The 19,984-nt window shown below is 40.4% G+C and overlaps 1 protein-coding gene and 1 long non-coding RNA gene across 7 annotated transcripts in view; one reads left to right on the top strand and one right to left on the bottom strand.

Annotated features, from left to right (window-relative positions):
• PTPRG (protein tyrosine phosphatase receptor type G) overlaps nt 1-19,984 on the top strand; it is a 560,158-nt gene that overhangs the window by 533,123 nt on the left and 7,051 nt on the right. For all 5 annotated transcript variants that reach the window (XM_082209226.1, XM_082209223.1, XM_082209222.1 and 2 more), the window contains exons 19-28: nt 2,238-2,372; nt 3,751-3,914; nt 5,235-5,370; nt 6,367-6,513; nt 8,885-8,978; nt 11,084-11,160; nt 12,152-12,280; nt 14,081-14,227; nt 16,478-16,620; nt 19,067-19,202. In XM_082209226.1, coding sequence (XP_082065352.1) covers nt 2,238-2,372; nt 3,751-3,914; nt 5,235-5,370; nt 6,367-6,513; nt 8,885-8,978; nt 11,084-11,160; nt 12,152-12,280; nt 14,081-14,227; nt 16,478-16,620; nt 19,067-19,202 — 1,308 coding nt within the window. The remainder of the gene's footprint in view (nt 1-2,237; nt 2,373-3,750; nt 3,915-5,234; nt 5,371-6,366; nt 6,514-8,884; nt 8,979-11,083; nt 11,161-12,151; nt 12,281-14,080; nt 14,228-16,477; nt 16,621-19,066; nt 19,203-19,984) is intronic.
• LOC309525367 overlaps nt 5,167-19,984 on the bottom strand; it is a 38,425-nt gene continuing 23,607 nt past the window's right edge. For both annotated transcript variants that reach the window (XR_014216186.1, XR_014216187.1), the window contains exons 3-4: nt 6,322-6,472; nt 5,167-5,280 (exon numbers count right to left, since the gene is read on the bottom strand). This is a non-coding gene — a long non-coding RNA (uncharacterized lncRNA). The remainder of the gene's footprint in view (nt 5,281-6,321; nt 6,473-19,984) is intronic.

Here is a 19,984-nt window from a genome sequence, read left to right as displayed (position 1 = left end):
CATAAAAATTATTCTCAGAGCAGTTTCAAATGAACAACATAGCGAAGTAAAACAATAATAATAACAACAATATATAAAAATGCAACACCAATACAAATTAAAACACACTATCAATAATTACCAAACAGTATACCAGACAGTCAATACAATAAACATAACAGTATTTGGTACAAAAATAACTGTATTTGGTACATAATAACCTAACCATCAATTGAATAGATATAGGAACCTGTACATAAGCACCATTTCCTTAATAGAACAGTATAAAAATTCACAACATCCAGCTGAACACAGCTTCAGCACCCCTAAGTGGTAGCCAAAAGTACACAAATGCCCAGTACCTTGGTGAACTTACTCTCACAGTCAACATACCAGAGCACAGGCAAATAGAAAAAAACAAAACAAAAAAAACACCTCAAAGCCGCTTAGAGCAATCTGAGGATTCTTTTTTAAAAATGCAGGAAATGAGCCAGATCCAGAACATTCTAAAAAGACCAATCCTCATGCTACAAGCCAGGCAAGAGACTGAAATGAGGTCAACACTAGCACTCATGCTATCAGCAATAAGAAAAGGGATCATAGTCCAAGCATTATTTTAGGGAGCCCAGTACAAACTTGCAGTGCAGACCCCCTGCCACATACATACTATAATCCCAACCCATACATAGAATAGCATGTTACCAAGGAAATTTTTCCATTGTAATTAAATTTCCGCCTCTCTGACATTATACAATGGCCAGAGCTGGCCAAAGGCATTTGGCTGCCCAGGGTAAAGAACAATTCCATGTACAGAAGCCAACCAGATTGACAGTTGACTCTTACCTCAACACTGGTAATTGGTCAGCATTCTTTGTTGCGTCAGAGGACAGCAGGCTAATTTAGGGGTGCAGGGCAGGCTATGTGGCACAACACCCCACCATCACTTCTTATAACCCCACATCTGGCACCTGAGGTAACTGCCTGACTGAGCACGGTCCACACTAGGACCTTTTTACTAAGGCCCAAATATATACACACTTTTTGCCATTGTTGGTAGCAGAAGAGTTCTTTGAAGCTTGCTGATTATTTTGTAACTTTTTGGTTGATCGTAATGAAGTTGTTATCCTGTTAATGTTTTGATTTTTTGTTTTTTAGAAGACTAACACAGCTGCAGATGTTTCATAAATAGATCAATTCACTTTTGAGATTTATTTTTCTGGCCTTTTTCATTGAGAAATCATGAATTATCTCACCCAAGCCAGTTTACCTTGCAAGTTCGCACACAATCGACAAAATAATTAGGTAGCTTAATGTTCTTGCCCAGGGCAACAAACACTGCACCGAAAGTTAGCTGCTTTTTTGGTAAATCTAATTTAGTTAGATAAGCAGAGGTTGCACACACTCTTCCCAAGTAGATTTTTTGAGATGCGGTGTTTCACAAGGAAAGTTCTAAGGAAGATCCGTAGGATACTTATGAAGTAGACATTTACTCACATATATTTGGGGCCTGCAAATCCTACATGTACATGACTTCCTCTAGCCCCAGGATCAATAACCCTATTGTGCTTTGTCCTCCCCATCAACTCTTCATCCTTCCTTCCTCTGCAGAAGGAACTCTTGAGATCGGTGGTTCTTCAGTGAGCAGGTCACATAAGAAAAGCACAAATCTCTCTCTCAAACTGCAAGTTCCCTTTTAACTGCAGGAGCACAGTCTCTCTGGGCTGCAACGTAGCCTCAGTTGTCCTTCTGGTAATGACGTTTCAGCCTGGGTTGCCGCCACCTTGTACTTCTCCAGGCCCCAGTAAAATGTACCATTCCCCCTCCACACATTCCCATGTCTGGGCATTGCAGGCAATGATCATTTCCAAAGAACCCTCAAACTAAATGTGCTCTTGCAACCTAAGTTCAACAAAAGGCCAAGAAAACGAGAAGCACTCACTTTTGCAATTCCACTAAGAGATGGCACAAAGGGGAGGCAACTTTTAGGTGCAGCTTTCCACTCCAGCTGCTGATGGAATATGGTTCTGCTGTTTTCTGTTTTTCACACTCGCTCCCTGTGTGACAGAAAAGGTAACTGGGGCCAGGGCATTCCAGATGACAACCGCTTCCCTGCGTTCTCAACTGGCCCATCAGCTGATACTGGTTTCAGGCCAGAATCGTCTAAGAAAGGAGGGAAGACTTTTCTAGCATGTTGCTGGTCTTGTGTTCTCTAGCAGGCTTCAAAATCTAATATCCTATGCTACTCTGTCTTTTCTCAGAGAAAATGTGACCAATACTGGCCATCAGAAAACAGTGAAGAATATGGCAATATCATTGTCACGTTGAAGAGCACAAAAATACATGCTTGCTATACAGTCCGCCGCTTCACAGTCAGGAATGCAAAAATGAAAAAGGTGAGAAGTGTTATTGCATTGTGGTTTGGAGAAAGGATGGACACTAGGAATATGCTATTGGGTGTAATATACACAGCTGCTATATATCTCTTTGATGGAATATCTGGACCCAGCCAGTCAAATGCACTCTCCTAGATTTAATAAGGCAGGAGGGATGGGGGACAAGAGGACACATGGACGGGTATGTAGCCACCAGCACTCTGTCCACATCAGCTGACTGGATAAGCTGAAATCAAACCCACAACACATCACCAACACTCTACATTGGATATTTCTTCTGAAACTGAAATAACTACAGAGTCGAGTTCACTCCAGAGTTGAGCAACTTTATATTGTGTAACCAGTTAGTTGCAGCAGGTCCTCAAATGTTCCAGAGGCCCCATCCGAGAGGCAGATTTAGGGGAGCACAACTGGTTCGGTCACACTGAATATAGAGCCTCAGGCATGTCACAACTATGCTTTAGAAAGGACCACAAGAGGCTGGGGGTGCCAGATTCTGGCATTGCACAGGGCCCCATTGAAATTTGAGACCCAAGGTCCAAAGCCCGCAGTGCCACAATGGCATCCTGTCATAAAATGGAAGGGCTTTCATTCTGGCATGGGATGATATCTCTACTAGTAAATTGGTTCTGGGGATGCTCAACTACCCTACGTGCACAAAGAAAGGTCACAGAGGCAGGTATTTGAATAATGGCTGTGCTTGTAGAATGAGAGTCATTGCTAGGCAGTTGTTTTGCCTATGTAATCCTGTTTTTCAGCTCAAGCATGTAGAGTTCAATCCTGCCTTTTGCAGGGATCAGCTGCACAAGCAGCCAATCCAGCTATGTCTCCACCTGCCCACACCTACACCAAACATGATGTCAGGTGTGGGGCACATGGGCATGGAAAACCAAGAAAGGCCAGTGATTTAGTTGTTGTAGAAAAGTATCATGATTTTATTTATATATTTTTGCAGCAAGTCAAAAGAAGAAATTGAGAAACTCACCGGAAGAATAAGAAATCAAGAAGAGAGACTTTTTAAAATAGAACGGTGGGGGGGAATTATTGACTATTTGAAGATACACTGTAAACAAATCAAAACATTACTGGGACTAATATAAAAATCAGTAAATATATTTGAATTAGATATGCAGGAATAAAAAGTTATAAAATAAATAACTGCAGAAAGGAGGGAAGTTGAGGGGAAGGTAAATTAGACTTGCAAAGATTTTGTTTCTCTTGTTAAAATATTTGCAAAAGGTGAAAATGATTTTTTTTTAAAAAAAATTAGAAGAATAGGCATTGGTTAAAGCTTATCTCACACCTGAACATGGTGCAGTTCAATCCCCAACTAATATGTCTTCCTCCTGTATGTGTTTCATATATTCTGGCTCACTAGGGGAACCCTAAAGGACGACAGAATGAACGGACGGTCATTCAGTATCACTACACACAGTGGCCCGACATGGGTGTGCCTGAATATGCACTGCCAGTGCTGACGTTTGTAAGAAGATCATCTGCAGCCAGGACTGCTGAGATGGGCCCAGTGGTTGTGCACTGCAGGTACAGCTGGGCAAGTTCAGTCTAATTTTGCGTGCAACATGTTGTAGATTAATATACAACTGAAGTAGAGCATAACAGTATTTCCCATATGTATCGTGGACTTTACAATCAATTATATCCATTTTGCAATAGGGAGAGATTGTGATTTACCAACACCATTCACTCAATCATTGGCTGAACCACAGTTTGAACTTCAATTTCTCTGGTCCAATACAAGTTTATTCACTGTCCCGCACAGCACAGCACATTGCTGGGTGAAATTCTCTTATATAGATGAATGACTTTCTGGGATCTGATAATTCTGTAATCCATAGCAGAACTGGGCAGTTTTCACTGAATTCTAGAGGATTATGCAGTTCGCTGCAGGATTTCATGCTGTGATCACTTGCTGTCATTATATGGGACAGAGCTTTCAAGTTCTACCAAATAGGTTTAATCCAGAACTGCCCTATGCCACACCACAGCTGCTCAAGAACATTTGCAACTTTTTCTTTAACCACAACAGTATTGTTGTTTTAACATGCTGTATTCTTACATTTTGGCTTTTTTTATCTTTGAATTACCACTAAAGGGTTGAATGTTTGGAGCTTTTTTAATTGTCAGAAAGGGCAAAAGTAAATGAATCCTACTTTCATCAGTGGGATTCCTTAATATGTTCTGATTGGAAAATGTAAGACTCCTTTTTGGGAAAGTGTAGCTGTGTGTGCTACATGTACTTCCTAAATTTGCAGATATTTGCATGTCCACATATTTATTTAATATATTATTTTATTTACTGCGTTCATAGCCCACCTTTTTCTTCAAGAAGCTCGAGGTGGCATACATGATTCTCCCCCTCCTCATTTAGTCCCCACAACAAGCCTGTGAGGTGGGTTAGGCAGAGAGGCTGTGACTGGCCCAAGTTGAGCTTCCTGGCTGAGCGGGGATTTGCACCCCACGTCCTTGTCCAACACTCTAACCGCTACACCACCAAGTCGCACATAGTCTTGTTTCTCTCAAACCTGGAGAGTATCACCAACTGAAAATGAATCTTACCAGCTGACCTGTCTTTAAATGCTGAGCAAGACTGGCCAACCTTTTTTTGGCCCAGAAGCTGTATTCACTGGGAGCTAAGGTTCCTTGTGCAAGGATTCAAAGAAACACCTAAGATCCCAGCAATTACAAGCAAATTGAAAGTTGGCCATTGCATATTATAGAAAATCTAAAGAGCAAGACTTTGTGAATGTAAAGAAGCGTATACTGTATATCAATATTAGCATGGTGTTGCAATTCTTTATTAGTGTTTAACTAGCCTCTCTCCTGAAACTTCTGCTTTGTCAGCGCTGGTGTTGGCAGGACTGGTACCTACATTGTTATAGACAGTATGCTGCAACAGATAAAAGACAAAAGCACAGTTAACGCCCTGGGTTTCCTGAAACACATCAGGACACAGCGCAACTACCTCGTCCAGACAGAGGTAAAACACAGAGACACATTTATTTTTACCGCAGCAAGCTATTGTCGCCAATTAAATATTGCAAAAGGGTCTGCCAAGTGTAATTTCCACTGAAATATCTCCATAGGTTACATACTGCATTTCTTATGTTTTTCTGTGAATTCAGTTTGCAAATGCATGTAGTTGTCGTATTATTATTTAGCAATTGTGTCGCTTTTAAAATAAACCAAGCACTTCACAGAGAATTTTCAAAATACTAGACCCAAAAGCTTACAGTCTTTAGTATCCACAAGGCATTTAGTATGCCAAGGTAATGTATATTTTATAACACAGAGAACTTTCGTAAAGGTGAGCAGCAATTGATTAAAGTTGATGCAAGTCTCACTACCACCACCACTTTCATTTTTTGTAAAAGTAAAGGAGAAAATAGTCTTAGAAAAAGAAGGGAACTGAGGCGTACAGGAGGAAAAGGGAAATTCAATACATAAAAAAAAAAATAAGCAGAACAGCAAGCTGCAAAAGAAAAAAAAAGCAAGCAGAGATAACTATGGGGGAAATCTGAAAATTTATCTAAGCAGTATTTTTATTTAGTTGGTTCATTTTTAACTTGCCCTTCGTTAAGCAAATGGTCCAGGTTGGGGTACACCGAACATAAAATCAAACTAGCGAGGCAACAGTTCTAATTTGAACAATTGGAAAAATTAAAAAATCCATCAGTATAAACTCTACACCTTACTCAAAAAAATCAGTGTTCTAATACATCTGGCTAAAGAGGCAAGCTTTCAGCTGGCACCAAAACCAACCAAAATTGGTGTCAAAAAGATTTCAAGAGGGGAAGGCATTCCAAAGTCAGGAAGCCAGCACTAAGAAGGCCCTTCTGAGAGCTGTAGCTGTACAAACCTCCCTCGGAGGTGAACTAGCGCTTTTCAAACAGTCGGATAGTTGCCTTTGAAGACGCTATGCTCCACTTACTATGGGCTTGCTTCTTCATTCTTTATTTGCTTCCTGCCATTCTAGGAGCAGTATGTTTTTATTCATGATGCCTTGTTGGAAGCCATTCTTGGGAAAGAGACTGAAGTTTCTGCTAACCAGCTACATAGCTATGTTAATAGCATTCTCATACCTGGAATTGGAGGAAAGACTCGGCTAGAGAAACAGTTCAAGGTAAGTTTCATTCGTAGCTTGTTCAGCCCTGCTGCCTTTCCTAGGGGGATAAAGTGATCAGACCAAAACTGTACTTTATCAATGCGGATGGGTGGGAGGAATGGTCTGATGAAAAGGCTTTTGGTTACACCTCTGAAGTTGTCTTAATGTGTAAGGCAAGTTCACCTAGGAGTAGATGGGCATTTAAATATCCCAGTCCTATGCCATTTAGGACATAATACTCATCCTTCAATTCAGAGCCTGGAAATGGATCAGAGGCTATCCCAACCTGATAGATGGTGCTGAAAGCTGCTGATAGGTCCAGCAGAACCAGCAGGGATTCACTCCCTTGTGAGCTTCTGGAAAAGGTCAGCCACAAAAGTGACTATGGCCATCTCCATCCTATATCTTGCCTAAAGTGGGACTGAAATAGATCATGATAATCTGTGTCATTGAAGAGATCCTGCAGGTTTATCACCATTGCACCCTCAAGCACCTTTCCTAAGAATGAAATATTACAGACTGGGTGGAATTTTAAACGCATTTAAAACATATATCTAAAACACATCAGCATCTACGTTCCATTATAGGCTTGGCTAAAGAAACATGTTTTAAACAAGTGACAAAAGGTGTACAGCAAAAGCACCTTCCTGATGTCAATAGGCAGAGAATTCCAAAGTATAGGCGCCACCACACTGAAAGACTGATTTGTGACAACTGTGGTATGAGTATTGTGTGTCATCTGTAACGGTGCCTATTCTGCAGATTGAAGCGATTGAGAGCGCACATGTAACGTAAGGCGATCTCACAAGTAAACTGGTCTCAAGCTGTTAAGGGCTCTCTGTACTAAAAGTAACACCTTGATCTTGTCCACATCTTCAGTGACACAAGTGAAAAGCTATCTATAAAAAGTAGAGCAAGTAGGACCCAGGTTTACACTTATTGAACCTGCATACCTGCATTAACTGTGGCTAGTGATGTGAGGTGAGAATATTCTCTGCTAGAAAATTCTCTGGAGAATATTCTCCACATTCAATGGTATAAGGTGCCATTTACCAGAGATTGACATTATATTATCATATAATGATAATATATTTAATGTTAATGGCTTCTTTTTTATATGTACACATATAGTTATGTTTATCAAGTTGTGTTTTAGTCACCAAAACAGTTATTAAGCGTTAGAGCTATTAGGAGCACAAGATAGACTATTACTGAATTTACTTGTATCAAACCTTAACATGCCAATTGTATTTTTTGACATGTCCTGTAATATGTACATGTTCTAATGGAAGAATAAAATATGATTTAACTACTGAGTTTTCTTATACCAAACCTTAGCATGACAATTACTAGTGCCATCACCTTAGAATGATTTAACTTTAACTATAAAACATGTTTTACTTTTTTATTTGATACCTGCAAGTGACAAGTATGTTCGTGCTTATATATTTTCACTGTGGTTCTTTTACTAAATATATGGTTAGTGGTGAGTCATTCACGTTGAATTTTCAATTTCAAGTTTGGTGCAAAAAAATCAAAGAATGTAAATTCATGTTATTGCCCCATTGAATAAAAGTATCTGTACAATTTTGGTTGCCATCTAAACAAGTTTACCCATTAATAAACATGTATATTAACAACTTATATCATTCTGAATACATTAAATTATATCATTTTCAATGCATTAAAATGAATATTCTATTTTAAATGAAAATTCTCTAATATTCGCATTAGTCAAGAATATTCTCAAGAATATTCTCCAAAAGATTATTCTTGAGAATTTAATATCACTAACTGTGGCGTCTCAAGTGGGAACAAAATATCTGATGATTTTGTCTGTGAAGTATCTTGAGAAGCAGTCACAGTAAGCTCACTTTTTACCATGAAAGTATCACAGTCAACTTGGCAGGCAAAATAGGCAAGCCCAGGAATAACTGATCTCAGCTGCAGCATTCAGGTTCACAACAGCAGCAAGGAGGGAAAATTCCTTAGGCGTAGACTTGTTTTGATGTTTTATAAAAGAACAGAGAGAGCTTTTTTGTTTCCTGAGACCTGTTCTGACCTACATATATCTTTGGGGCTTTGCAATATGTCTTCAGCAGAACTCAAATCGACATTGTCAAACCAGGTTGGAATGGAATTTCATTCACCCTGCGTGATATAAATGAGACCTATGCAAACTTGAGGGCCCAACATGTGTTTGTATAAGTACCTTTCTTTAAGCAGAAAGTTCAGTTCATCTTGGCATTTTGAATGCTTTTAGCATATTTTTCAGTTTAGTCTTCCAGAGATGCATTTTCCCCCAGAAATAAGAAATATTTGTGTGTGTGCATGTGTGAGAAGTAGAAAGAACTGCAAAGGACTTAATCACTCTTGCTTATTTTTTTAGCTGGTTATGCAATGCAATGCTAAGTATGTGGAGTGCTTCAGTGCTCAGAAGGACTGCAACAAAGAAAAGAACAGGAACTCATCAGTTGTGCCATGTAAGATCACATCTTAAAGTCTGATTGTTGTGCTGAATAATTTCCTTGTGCTAAATTCTGAATTGTGTTTGCATGAAGAGATGTGGGCCCTCAATTGGATTGTTTTGTGCTATTGGGTCAGAGTTCTTTTTAAATATAAATCTGATTTGTGGCTTCTGATGCTGGATGCATGTTAATGCATTCCAAGGCATAAATACAAATAAGTTTTGAACCAAGTGAAAGTATAAGAGTTTAATATAGTGATGAAGTATTTTCAGATATTTTCAGGGAACTTAATACAGCTTCCAGGAATTTTCACTTGTCTTTTCCTGCAGAAATTCAATTATCAGCACTTTCAGAAGTGCAAAATAATTTTAAGGAAGAAAAAATCCTAAGGGAAGACTCCCCCCCCCCCCGCGCGCGAACAGCTCAATGCATTCTGCCCATGCTCAATAGCCATATAATGCTGTTTGTTGGTGGGGAGATGGAAAACAAGGTAGGCGTGGGAATGGAACAGAGAGCAAGGCTGGCTGGGACACTGAACAGGAGGTCTGCATGCTGCAACTTTTTGTTGCAGGTCCCAAATATTTATGGCATTGGTTTTCAAAGTGTTGTCATTCACCCCAATTCTTCATGCCAATGGGTGAATAAATCTAAATAAGTAAATGGGGTATGCATCATTAAGGATGATTTGTCCGTGTTAAAAAGGTAAAGGTACCCCTGACCATTAGGTCCAGTCGTGACCGACTCTGGGGTTGCGGCGCTCAGCTCTCTTTATTGGCCAAGAGAGGCGGCGTACAGCTTCCGGGTCATGTGGCCAGCATGACTAAGCTGCTTCTGGCGAACCAGAGCAGTGCACGGAAACGCCATTTACCTTCCCGCCGGAGCGGTACCTATTTATCTACTTGCACTTTGACGTACTTTCGAACTGCTAGGATGGCAGGAGCTGGGACAGAGCAACGAGAGCTCACCCCGTGGCGGGGATTCGAACCGCTGACCTTCTGATCGGCAAGTCCTAGGCTCTGTGGTTTAACCCACAGCGCCACCTGCATCCCTTGTCCGTGTTAGTCTTACAATAAAAATACTACATCTGAAATATTAAGTTGATCCTTAGAAGCGTTTCAGTGGCTGGGAGGCAAAACGATCTGGGGTCATTGACACCAGTGGCCTAAAGCAGTTGAAATCCAAGTATTTTTGCCTATCTGCTTTGCTGAATTTTTTTATGCTCACGCCTTAAAAGAATTGCTAAGTGTGGCTACCTCTGCAGTCATTGGTATCCAAACCTTTTTCAAAAAGGGCCAGATTTGATGAAATGAAGGGCCGTGAGGGCCGACCAAAGTTGCTGACCTTTTTTTAGGATTTTTACCCCAAAGTTCTTGAGCATTTTTAGGGTTGAATTTAGAATTGATGAGTTTTTTTAGGATTTTACCCCAGGAAATAAACTGCCATGGGGCCTGGATTAAACCGACCAGTGGACTGGATTAGGCCCTCAAAACAGACTTTGGACATGCCTGGTCTAGATACGTCCACTGCTCTGTGTCTGCATTCTGTGGTAGTTAACTTCAATTAGGGTGGTTCTCAGAGGATAGCTGCTGACTTGCCCTGAAGTTAGGGAAGTGGCTGTTGCTGTTGCTACTTTTGGGAATGGATGAGAGCAGCAAAAATAAATCAAATGTTGTTGTGTGCACTTGCCCATAAATGATCTGATCATCATCAAATCTTTATTTCATTTATTACATTTCCATCCTCTGCCCTTTCTCCAAGGCGCTCAAGGCACATAGCCCTGACTCTATTTATCCTCACAACAAACTTGTGATGTAAATTAGGCTGGGAGTATCTGGCCCAAGGCCCTGGGTGAATTTCATAGTGGAGAGGGAATTCGCTATTAACTATTATTTGGCATCTGGGGATAGCAGAAAGTAGTAAAATTTTATTGCTGAAATTATATCCTTGTGCAAACATTTCATTTTATCATTTTTATAGCTTTATCTCCTGCATGAGCTCAGCAAATTTTATGATACTGAGTCTGGCCCTGGGAGAAATAGGAGTTATTTTCTGATAGCTGTGCTAAGATTGTGAGTTTTGTTTGACAGGGGCTTTTCGTCTGTTCATTTGTTTGTTTACAGCTGAACGAGCAAGGGTGGGACTGGCACCATTACCTGGAATGAAAGGAACTGATTACATTAATGCCTCTTATATTATGGTAAGAAAATCAACAGAAAGTAACCGAATATAAAATTGTTCAGTTGGTTTTATCTATTGTTGCAAATAGCTCTTGTATTTCTTTTTTCAATGAGGTGATTCTTTTTTTCAAAGAACAGCCACTGTGTGCAACAAACGTTATACAGTGCTGCTTAGAATTAAAAGAAATTCATTTTTTATAACTTGGGGATTTGGGACACAATTCATCCTCTCCTGCATGCACAGCTCATGGGATGAGATCACCACAGAGCTTCAATTGAGTCTTCTAACTCTGATTCCCTTGCCAGCCCTTGACTGGGCAGATGTTCGCTAAAGCACGCCAGCTATTATGTAGAATGAGAGGAGCCCAGCACATCTCCCATTCCAGGTAATAACCAGCATGCTGCAATGGATATATGTCCCAGCCAAGGACTATGGTGTTGTTAAAAGGCCCATTCAGTCCTGTGGAGATCCTGCCCTGCTTGCACTGCTCTGTCAGCTGCTGTGCAGGAGGGGTGGGCCATGCCCTACATTGGCCAGTCATCTTCTTCATAGTTGCATATTGTGTGTCATTTGCATATTTTGTCAGTGGCAATGTCATTCTACTGGAGGAATTTTTTAAAAAACATCTGAAGTGACATTTGCTGTACCAGAAACTAGAACAAGTGGCATCACAGAAGGAAGGCAATATATCTAATAACTGTGCTGAATCCATTCTTTTTAATTAGGGTAAACAAATATTAGTTGCAGCTCATCTTAGTTGTTTCCACTGTGGTCCTCTACACTCAGTGGGTTGCCGTTCCTGGTGGAAACTATTCAGTTAAGTGAAACATGTTTATAGAGTTTATTTTTCGTTTATATATTCTCCAGTATTGTTTTAGGATAAATTAACACAGCAGGGAGCTTTGAAAATTTAGCAATCTAATAAACTTGTATTGTCTGCTCTCATCCATGAAGTTTCCAAACTATTCTATGCTCTGAGTAACTGCTGCATTTGGTTCTTGCTTTAAAAGGGTTACTATCGGAGCAACGAGTTCATCATTACACAGCATCCCCTGCCACACACGACTAAAGATTTCTGGAGAATGATCTGGGATCACAACGCACAGATCATTGTCATGCTTCCGGATAACCAGAGCTTTGTAAGTTATTTAACTCCACATACTTTATATTAATGATGTATCACAGCAGGGAGCAAGAACTGGGCCACTTAACTACATATTATGGCTGTATTTCAATGCAAAGCATAGTTGATGTCTCCTTTAACAGCTCTATAATCCACAGTATCCAAAGACGCCTGGGAAAGAAGTTGGGGGAAGACAGTGGGAGGGAGGAAACCTGTTGTGTTCTGTCAGCATCACCGCAAAATGTCCCAGTTCTGTGCTGCCCTACTGTGAAGGCAAAGTCTATCCAGTGAGCTTTTTCGAAAGGAAAGAAAAACTTTAGCGCTTTTGCACCAGTCACCCCTCAGGGATATCAACCTCCATTTGTGACCTCTCTTTCTCAAATGCCAATGAGAAATAATATCTGCCTGCCCTTATCTTCTTGAACAACAGAACATGTAAAATTACTTTGTTTACTGTTGCAGCGGAGCTCTATAGACGGGCATTTTACAAAACAGCTGAGCAGTATGTTGTCATTTCCATTAAATTACTGCAGGTGCCTAATCAGTTGTTATCCTAGTTGATTGGTTGTGTAGAAAGACAGAAACACACAGTGAGTTGTTGGCATACTGGTTCTTAGTGAGCAGTGAAGTGGCAGTCATAATTTATCTGCACCTTCCCATTATATATAATGGATTTGTGGACTATGGCACAGGAATAGAATCTGTATTCTTTCCATGACTCTGGTGGTATTTCTCCTGGAACTGTAGGCTTCTGGTATATGAACTCCAAAACTGATTAGAAGAACAAGAGAGCGAGCCCACATTTCCATCTGCTCCAGGGCTCTTTCTCTGACAGCAATCGTCACTGGTTGGGACACAATGTCATCTTCTAAGGCAGGAGTAGGCAACATGGTGCCATCCAGATATTGTAGACTGCAACCTCCATCATTCCTGACCATTGGCCATTCTGTCTATGGCTGATGGAAATTCTCATTCGCAACATCTGGAGAGTATCAGGTTGTCTACCCCTGTTCTAAGGTATTCACACTGAATTCAGGGTAAGATGTAGACCCTAACAGTTATGTGCTCTTAACTAAGTTTGTGCTGTCCTAAGCAGGTTCTGTTTTGGTTGGATTTCCCAAACCAGAATCAGGTTATCTGGGTCAATGCTGTTAAGAATAAGGGGTGTGTGTATATGTGTGGTGTTATGTTTTTAATGTATTGATTTTAAAAATTAAATATAAGCAGAATATTTAAGGAAAATTCATTTTTATTCTTCAAAATTCATTGAGAGCTTACAATACTTTAAAAATATATAGCATGAAGTACAACTGTTGTGTGTGTGTGTGCAGGTGTGTGTGTGATACACATATAGTATCTCTGTATGTCCTGAAGTTACTATTATAAAAGGGAATTTTGAGGCTTTGAATCAAATCCTAAAGGGCTCTATGGATAGCAAATAAAGGAAATAACATGTCAATATCTAATGACTTTTGTGGCTTCGAGCAGGTGCTTACCTTAAGACATGAAAAACTACATTATAAAATGTTATTGTATTTCTGCGAAATCTGTACCTCTCTATAAATTTTTAATTTTATAAATGTTCTAAAATATGCATTTCCCTGTGAAACCAATTAGATATCAAACTTGCCCTGATTGGGAAGCTCAGAGTATCCCTGTGATATTCATACTGTTGTTTTAACAGGATACATTTTGTAAAAAGAAAGAAAGATCAATTTGTATTTCTTCCTATTAAACCAAGTTTTGATTCTTTGAATTTTGCTCATGTAGAAAGTAAAGAAATATACAAAAAAGGTCTGATTCATTTTGTCTTTAGGCAGAGGATGAATTTGTGTACTGGCCAAGTCGAGAAGAATCCATGAACTGTGAGGCATTTACTGTGACCCTTATCAGCAAAGACAGACTGTGCCTCTCTAATGAGGAGCAGATCATCATCCATGACTTTATCCTTGAGGCTACCCAGGTATATAAAACATCCTCCAGAGGTGAATCTGGAGTCTGCTTGGCATTCAGAGTACTGCTGCTGTCAGTTAACAATTGATATGCATGCTTTTCAGTGGGATTGGTTTAATGTCTTTGTTTGGTCATAATGGACATCAGTTTCCCTCATTTCTTCCCAGAGGTCTTCTCCTGTCACATACCAGTTTTGTTTTCAATATACCATTTCCACAGAAGGTCATAACATTTCAGCTTTTATCTGATCCAAAGGTGGAAGTTCCTCAGACAGGAATCACACCAAGGGCTTGGTTTTGTTTTCATTTTTAAGAAGAATGTACTAAGGGTGATGTTCACTAGCTATTTCTCTGGATGCATTGCTGCTATTGAAAGCAGCTTTTGCGGGCCTCACAAGTGGAGTTGGTTATTAGGTATCAATATCTAGATTTTGTTTGGGGCAAGTGACTCCCTCTTAAGGCAAGAGTGGGGGGTCGTTTTTGTGTTGTGGGCTGTATTTCCTTGGGTGTAATCTGTTGGTGGCCACACCTAGCAGTGTGTGGGACCAAAGCGGGTAGAGTTTTGAAACTGGGCTGCAGGTTTCCCACTCAGTTTTAAGCGGTGTTACCTTCTCTGCAATGTTCTGTGCAATTTCTGGACAAATGGCACCTGCAAGTGGGTTACTCCTGCGTAAGGAGATCAGTTATTCTTTATATAGCAAGTTGCAGCTTCTAAATGCAAGTGGGCATGCCAGAGAGCTAGTTGACCCCATCATGCCTTTTCTCTATTCTTATACTCTTTGGTGAGCATATGCTGTAGCGAGCACCATAGAGACGAATGAGAAATGATCAGTGCAGGAGCAGCCAAGGCCCCACAAGTGGGGCACTGTTGCTCTCCAAGCTTTCCAACACAGCAGGTTGCTGGCATTTACTGAGAGGAAGAGGGTAAGAGTGCAGGGAGTTTGGCCCAGTGCAGTGCATGGCAGCAGGAGCATCAGATTGCCTGCACACTGTGACTCACAATGGGCCAGCTTCCCCAGAAATCACTTCTCCCCTCTCCATGCCAACAACCCAGTCTGTTGGGAAGCCAGGAGAGCAAAAATGTCCCACCCATGCTGCCTCATGAACCGCTAACAAACATATGTAACTTTTCCTCCACCTCTGATCAGCCTCCATATCCTGAGAACTGGAAAGTAGCCACCATTTTTGAAAAGAGATCGCAGGAGTGGGGTGTCCTGGAAATTACAGGCCAGTTAGCTTAACATCTGTCCTGGCAAAATTGGTGCATAGCATTGTTAACAAATAAAAAAACCACACCAAGCATATAGAAGAACAAGCATTGCTGAACAGAGTCAGTATGGCTTCTAACAGGTTAAGTCCTGACTCATGAACCTATTAGAGTTATTTGATAGTCAACAAGTATATAGATGTGATCTGGTTGATGTAGCAGACTTGCACTTTTAAAAAGCTTTAGACAAGAGTTCCTCACCAAAGTTGGCCACATAAGCTTAGTTGTCATAAATTAAGAGAAGAGGTCCTCTTGTAGGTTAAGTAGCAGAAAGCAGAGAGGAGGAATAAATGGTCAGTTCTCCAAATTGAGAGACATAGAAAATGCAGTCCTGTAAGGATCGATATTGGGACCTGTGCTTTTTAACTTGTTCATAAATGATTGAGAGGTAATGGTGAGCAGTGAAGTGGTCAAGTTTGCTGATGGTGCTAAATTGTTCAGGGTTGTTAAAACAAACAAAAAACTATTTTGAAGAGTTCCAAAATGACCTCTCTAGACTGAGTGAATGGGTAGTAAAATGGAAAATGCAATTTAGTGTAATCAAGTAAAAAGTGATGCATGTTGGTGCAAAAAAACATCTTTCACATAGACACCCATGGGGTCTGACTAATGGCGAGTGACCAGGACTGAGACCTTGGATTGTATAGTTTGATGAAGATGTCAGCCCAGTGCGTGGCAGCTGTTGTAAGCTTCCCCCAGGCATCTGGTTAGCCACTCTGAGGACAGGACGCTGGGCTAGATGGGCCATTGATCTAATTCAGCAAGGACTTCTTTTGTTCTTAAATAAAAATGAAGGTTACCACATGCCACTTGCAGAAAGAGTTTCTGCTTGTATGGGCAGGAGACAAGACATGCTTCCTCATAGCAATCCGAGGTTGGATTAACTTCTTTTTAGCTAGAGGTGATCAGTGAATCTATTTGAATGTTAGAAGTGCATTTTTAAACATAAAAGTGGAATTAAAACGATTAACTGTTGAGTTGGTTTTCGTTTCAGGATGACTATGTTTTGGAAGTACGCCATTTTCAGTGTCCGAAATGGCCAAACCCAGATGCCCCAATCAGCAGTACCTTTGAGCTTATCAATGTAATCAAGGAAGAGGCCTTAACAAGAGATGGCCCCACCATTGTTCACGATGAGTATGTATATCCATCAAATTACATTCATTTTATAGATTGGATAAGAAAGATTACAGTAAAAATGGAAGCTTATTTGGCCTTTCATCTGAGTAATGGAAAGGGGGGCACAAGTATTTTATTTGTTTGTTTATAAAACAAGTCTGTACCACCTATTGGCTCTAAAAAAGAGCCTCCAACATGGTTTATAACAATAGTAACACAATTAAAAAGAGCATATAAAGCCAAAATAGCATAGGGAAACAAAACTATAACTAGGTAAAATTTAAGACACATTAAAAGCCTGACAGAACAAAAATACCTTAATCACTCACATAAAGAACAGCAGAGAAAGGGCCAGTCTAATCTAGTTCACAGTTAGGGTGCTGCCAGTGAAAAGGACTTACCCTTCCAAAAAAAAATTCACCTTGCAGAGCAGGGCTTTGGAAGTTGATGGAGATTGATTAGCAGGTTCATGCAGAAATAGACCTTCCTTTAAATATCCAGGTCCCAAGCCATTTCAGGATTTTAGATTGGGCCTTTAAAAGAATTGGAAGCCAGTAATTCATCCACCAAAGCAATCGAAGCCATTTCTGTCCTCAAGCTGGGCTTCAACCCAGATCAGAAAGGATCTAAATAAGAAGAGTCTTGTCCAAGAAAGCTTGGGTTTGAGTTGCCACCATTGCGGAGAAAGCTTTTCAATAAAGGTCTCACAACTAATTTCTCATTCAAGGAAGAATTCAGAGTTCCAACCACCCACTTGGCCAGCCTCCCATCTGGCATTCTTAATCGGCCGCAATGGACACGGACCAAAATGCAAGCGGTTGGCCTCAGGCTGAACAAGCTAAAATTTATTCTTCGAAACAGTACAAGCAGTAACCTCAAACAAAGCCATAGATTCCTGCTTCCAGTGCAGAGTTTAAGCTGGAATGCATGCAAGTGAATTCATCGGCAAAGTGTTTTGCAAAGTGGTCACAGCAGGCTGCCAAGGGTTCCTCCTTGCTAACTTGTGGACTAGCATGCAACCATCTCCTTATCACTTGGAACAGCTCCACTGACTGACCCGTGTCAATGCACTGGTGATTAAGAAGTATAATTTCTTCGGTGCCATCATCACCATGGAGTAGGTCTTGGAATGAATTCCAACACATTTTTATAGACCACACTTTCATAAAAAATAGAGCAAGGCAGTATGCAACACACAAAATTACAATAATTGGTTTGGTTAAATACATCTTGAGTATTTTCCACTGTTACTCTGGCTACCCAGCCAGTCATTGCATCACCCTAGGTTTTTCAGAAAACCAATGAGCCTGAGTTCTACCCATGAGACAGGGTGCTTGGCAGTGATTGTGTCAATGCTAATGGCATTTCCTATTCTGGAGGTCAGCCAGGTTCAACAGCCATATTGGTAGGAAAATCCCCTAGAACACTCAAGAGTCCATCAGGAACAATTATTCACCAACGGTGGTACATCATAATAGGCTCTCCAAGACCTTTTCAGCCAGTGACTTGTCCATGCCAGTGCTGTTATTTCAACCCTGCACCCTTACACAGAACACTTTTTTACTGCCAAGCAACCACCAAGATTGTGTCCTGCAGAATGTGTAGGACTAGGTAGTGAGATAGGTCAATGGTTCTTATGGAGACCATGACATCCTGGCCTACTAAGCAAATTACTGAAAAATCAAGTGCTTTCTCTGTGTACCTTGGCTTCATTCTCCAAATCAGAACAAAATGTGTGGAAGAGACATTAAGTCAGAAAGCTACCCAGCCCAACACAACAATCAACTGTCTTTTACATACTTTCTTACCGTAGTTATCTTTGTCCCTCTCCTTAGGAAATGGTAGCTGGATATGTGGTGTATTATCATAATGCACAGATGGGTCTGAAAAGAACAATTAAGGGCTCTATATATGACTTTTCTTTCACATCTTCTTGCTAAAGTGTATTATAAAATACAGATGCGTTAGCCAAAACAATATTAAGTCATTGCTAGTTTTAATGCTCACCTAGATTCTGAATACTTTTGCTGCTCTTGCAATATTCAAAATTAAGACAGTTATTGATCTGGGCATTTCATGAGACAAAAAATATCAAACCTGTTTCTAACAGTGCTGAGTCATTTCTTTTGTAAATTGCTTTTTGGGTTATTTGTTATATTCACTGATTTTTATTTTTATGCCTTCATACATAATATATGTTCCACTTTTAACTGCATTCTGAGGAAATGTAGCTGAAAATGAAAATTTTCCTTCTGTGCACTCGACCACATCATCACTTACTTTATTCATTAATACAACAGCAAACTAATCCCAAGTATAGGTACACCTATCTGGCAGAGATTACAGGTGCAATTCAAAGAAAACTAAAGCTGATACACAGACATCAGATTTTCATTGCTGCTTGACAGGGGGCTTTATGATTCACCTATGAGCATCTGAACGCAACTGTTCTGTGGGTTTGCAGGTATGGAGCAGTGGCGGCTGGAACATTATGTGCCCTTACCACTCTGTCCCAGCAGCTGGAGAATGAAAATGCTGTTGACGTTTTCCAGGTGGCAAAGATGATCAATCTGATGAGGCCTGGAGTATTTACAGACATTGTAAGTCTTTAAAAAGGAGATAAAGTTGTTTACAAGGTAGTTTCTAAACAGGAAAATGTCCAATTAAAATCTATGCACATGTTTGGCATACTGTCCATGCCCCTGTGCCCGTGAAGTCAGATGGCTAAAAGACTCCTCTTCCACATATACTCATAGAGTCTCCACCAGCTTTGCTGCCAGATATCCTGCACAACTAAGAACCACAGTGCAGCAATAAGCACCATCTTAGACCCTGACCTTTATTTATCTAGGGTCGGAATTCCCTTTCCTTCTTAGATCCAACAAACAGAGTTTGTTCCAGGATGGAGAATATCCATGGAGTCAGCGCTACCATTCAGCTACTTTTTAACTTGTTATATTCCTGCAGGATTTGGGGTTTTTAGACTATAGTTCATTAGTTTTAACAATATTGCAACAAAACAATGCAGTACCTTATTCCCTCTTTTCCCTCCCGGCTTCCCCACCAACCTCTGTCCCCATGCTCCTTTATTTACTTCAAAATATTTTCGTTTCTAATACGTAGTCGTTAAGTACGCTACACAGTGTTCAAACTTGCATGCTCAGATAAGGGTTAGGATGAATGAGTGGCAGTGCTCTGCTTTGGTCCCAGATGAACATCTGTTAAATTAGAGATGTTTCCATCCCTGCACTGTGCCTGTAGGCTTCACAGGAAGCACAGGACTTGTATGCCCTAATTCTTTAGACTAGATCAGAGCAGAAAGGAGGTGCATGTAATATTAAGAGAAGGCGAGTAAACAAACCTTTATTGAAGATGTAGCTTG

The sequence above is a fragment of the Podarcis vaucheri genome, assembly GCF_965113315.1.
Source record: "Podarcis vaucheri genome assembly, chromosome: 2".
In the NCBI taxonomy this organism is placed as follows: Eukaryota; Metazoa; Chordata; class Lepidosauria; order Squamata; family Lacertidae; genus Podarcis; species Podarcis vaucheri.
The sequence above is the reverse complement of the archived record's forward strand: the minus strand, read 5'-3'. Positions and strand labels throughout refer to the sequence as shown.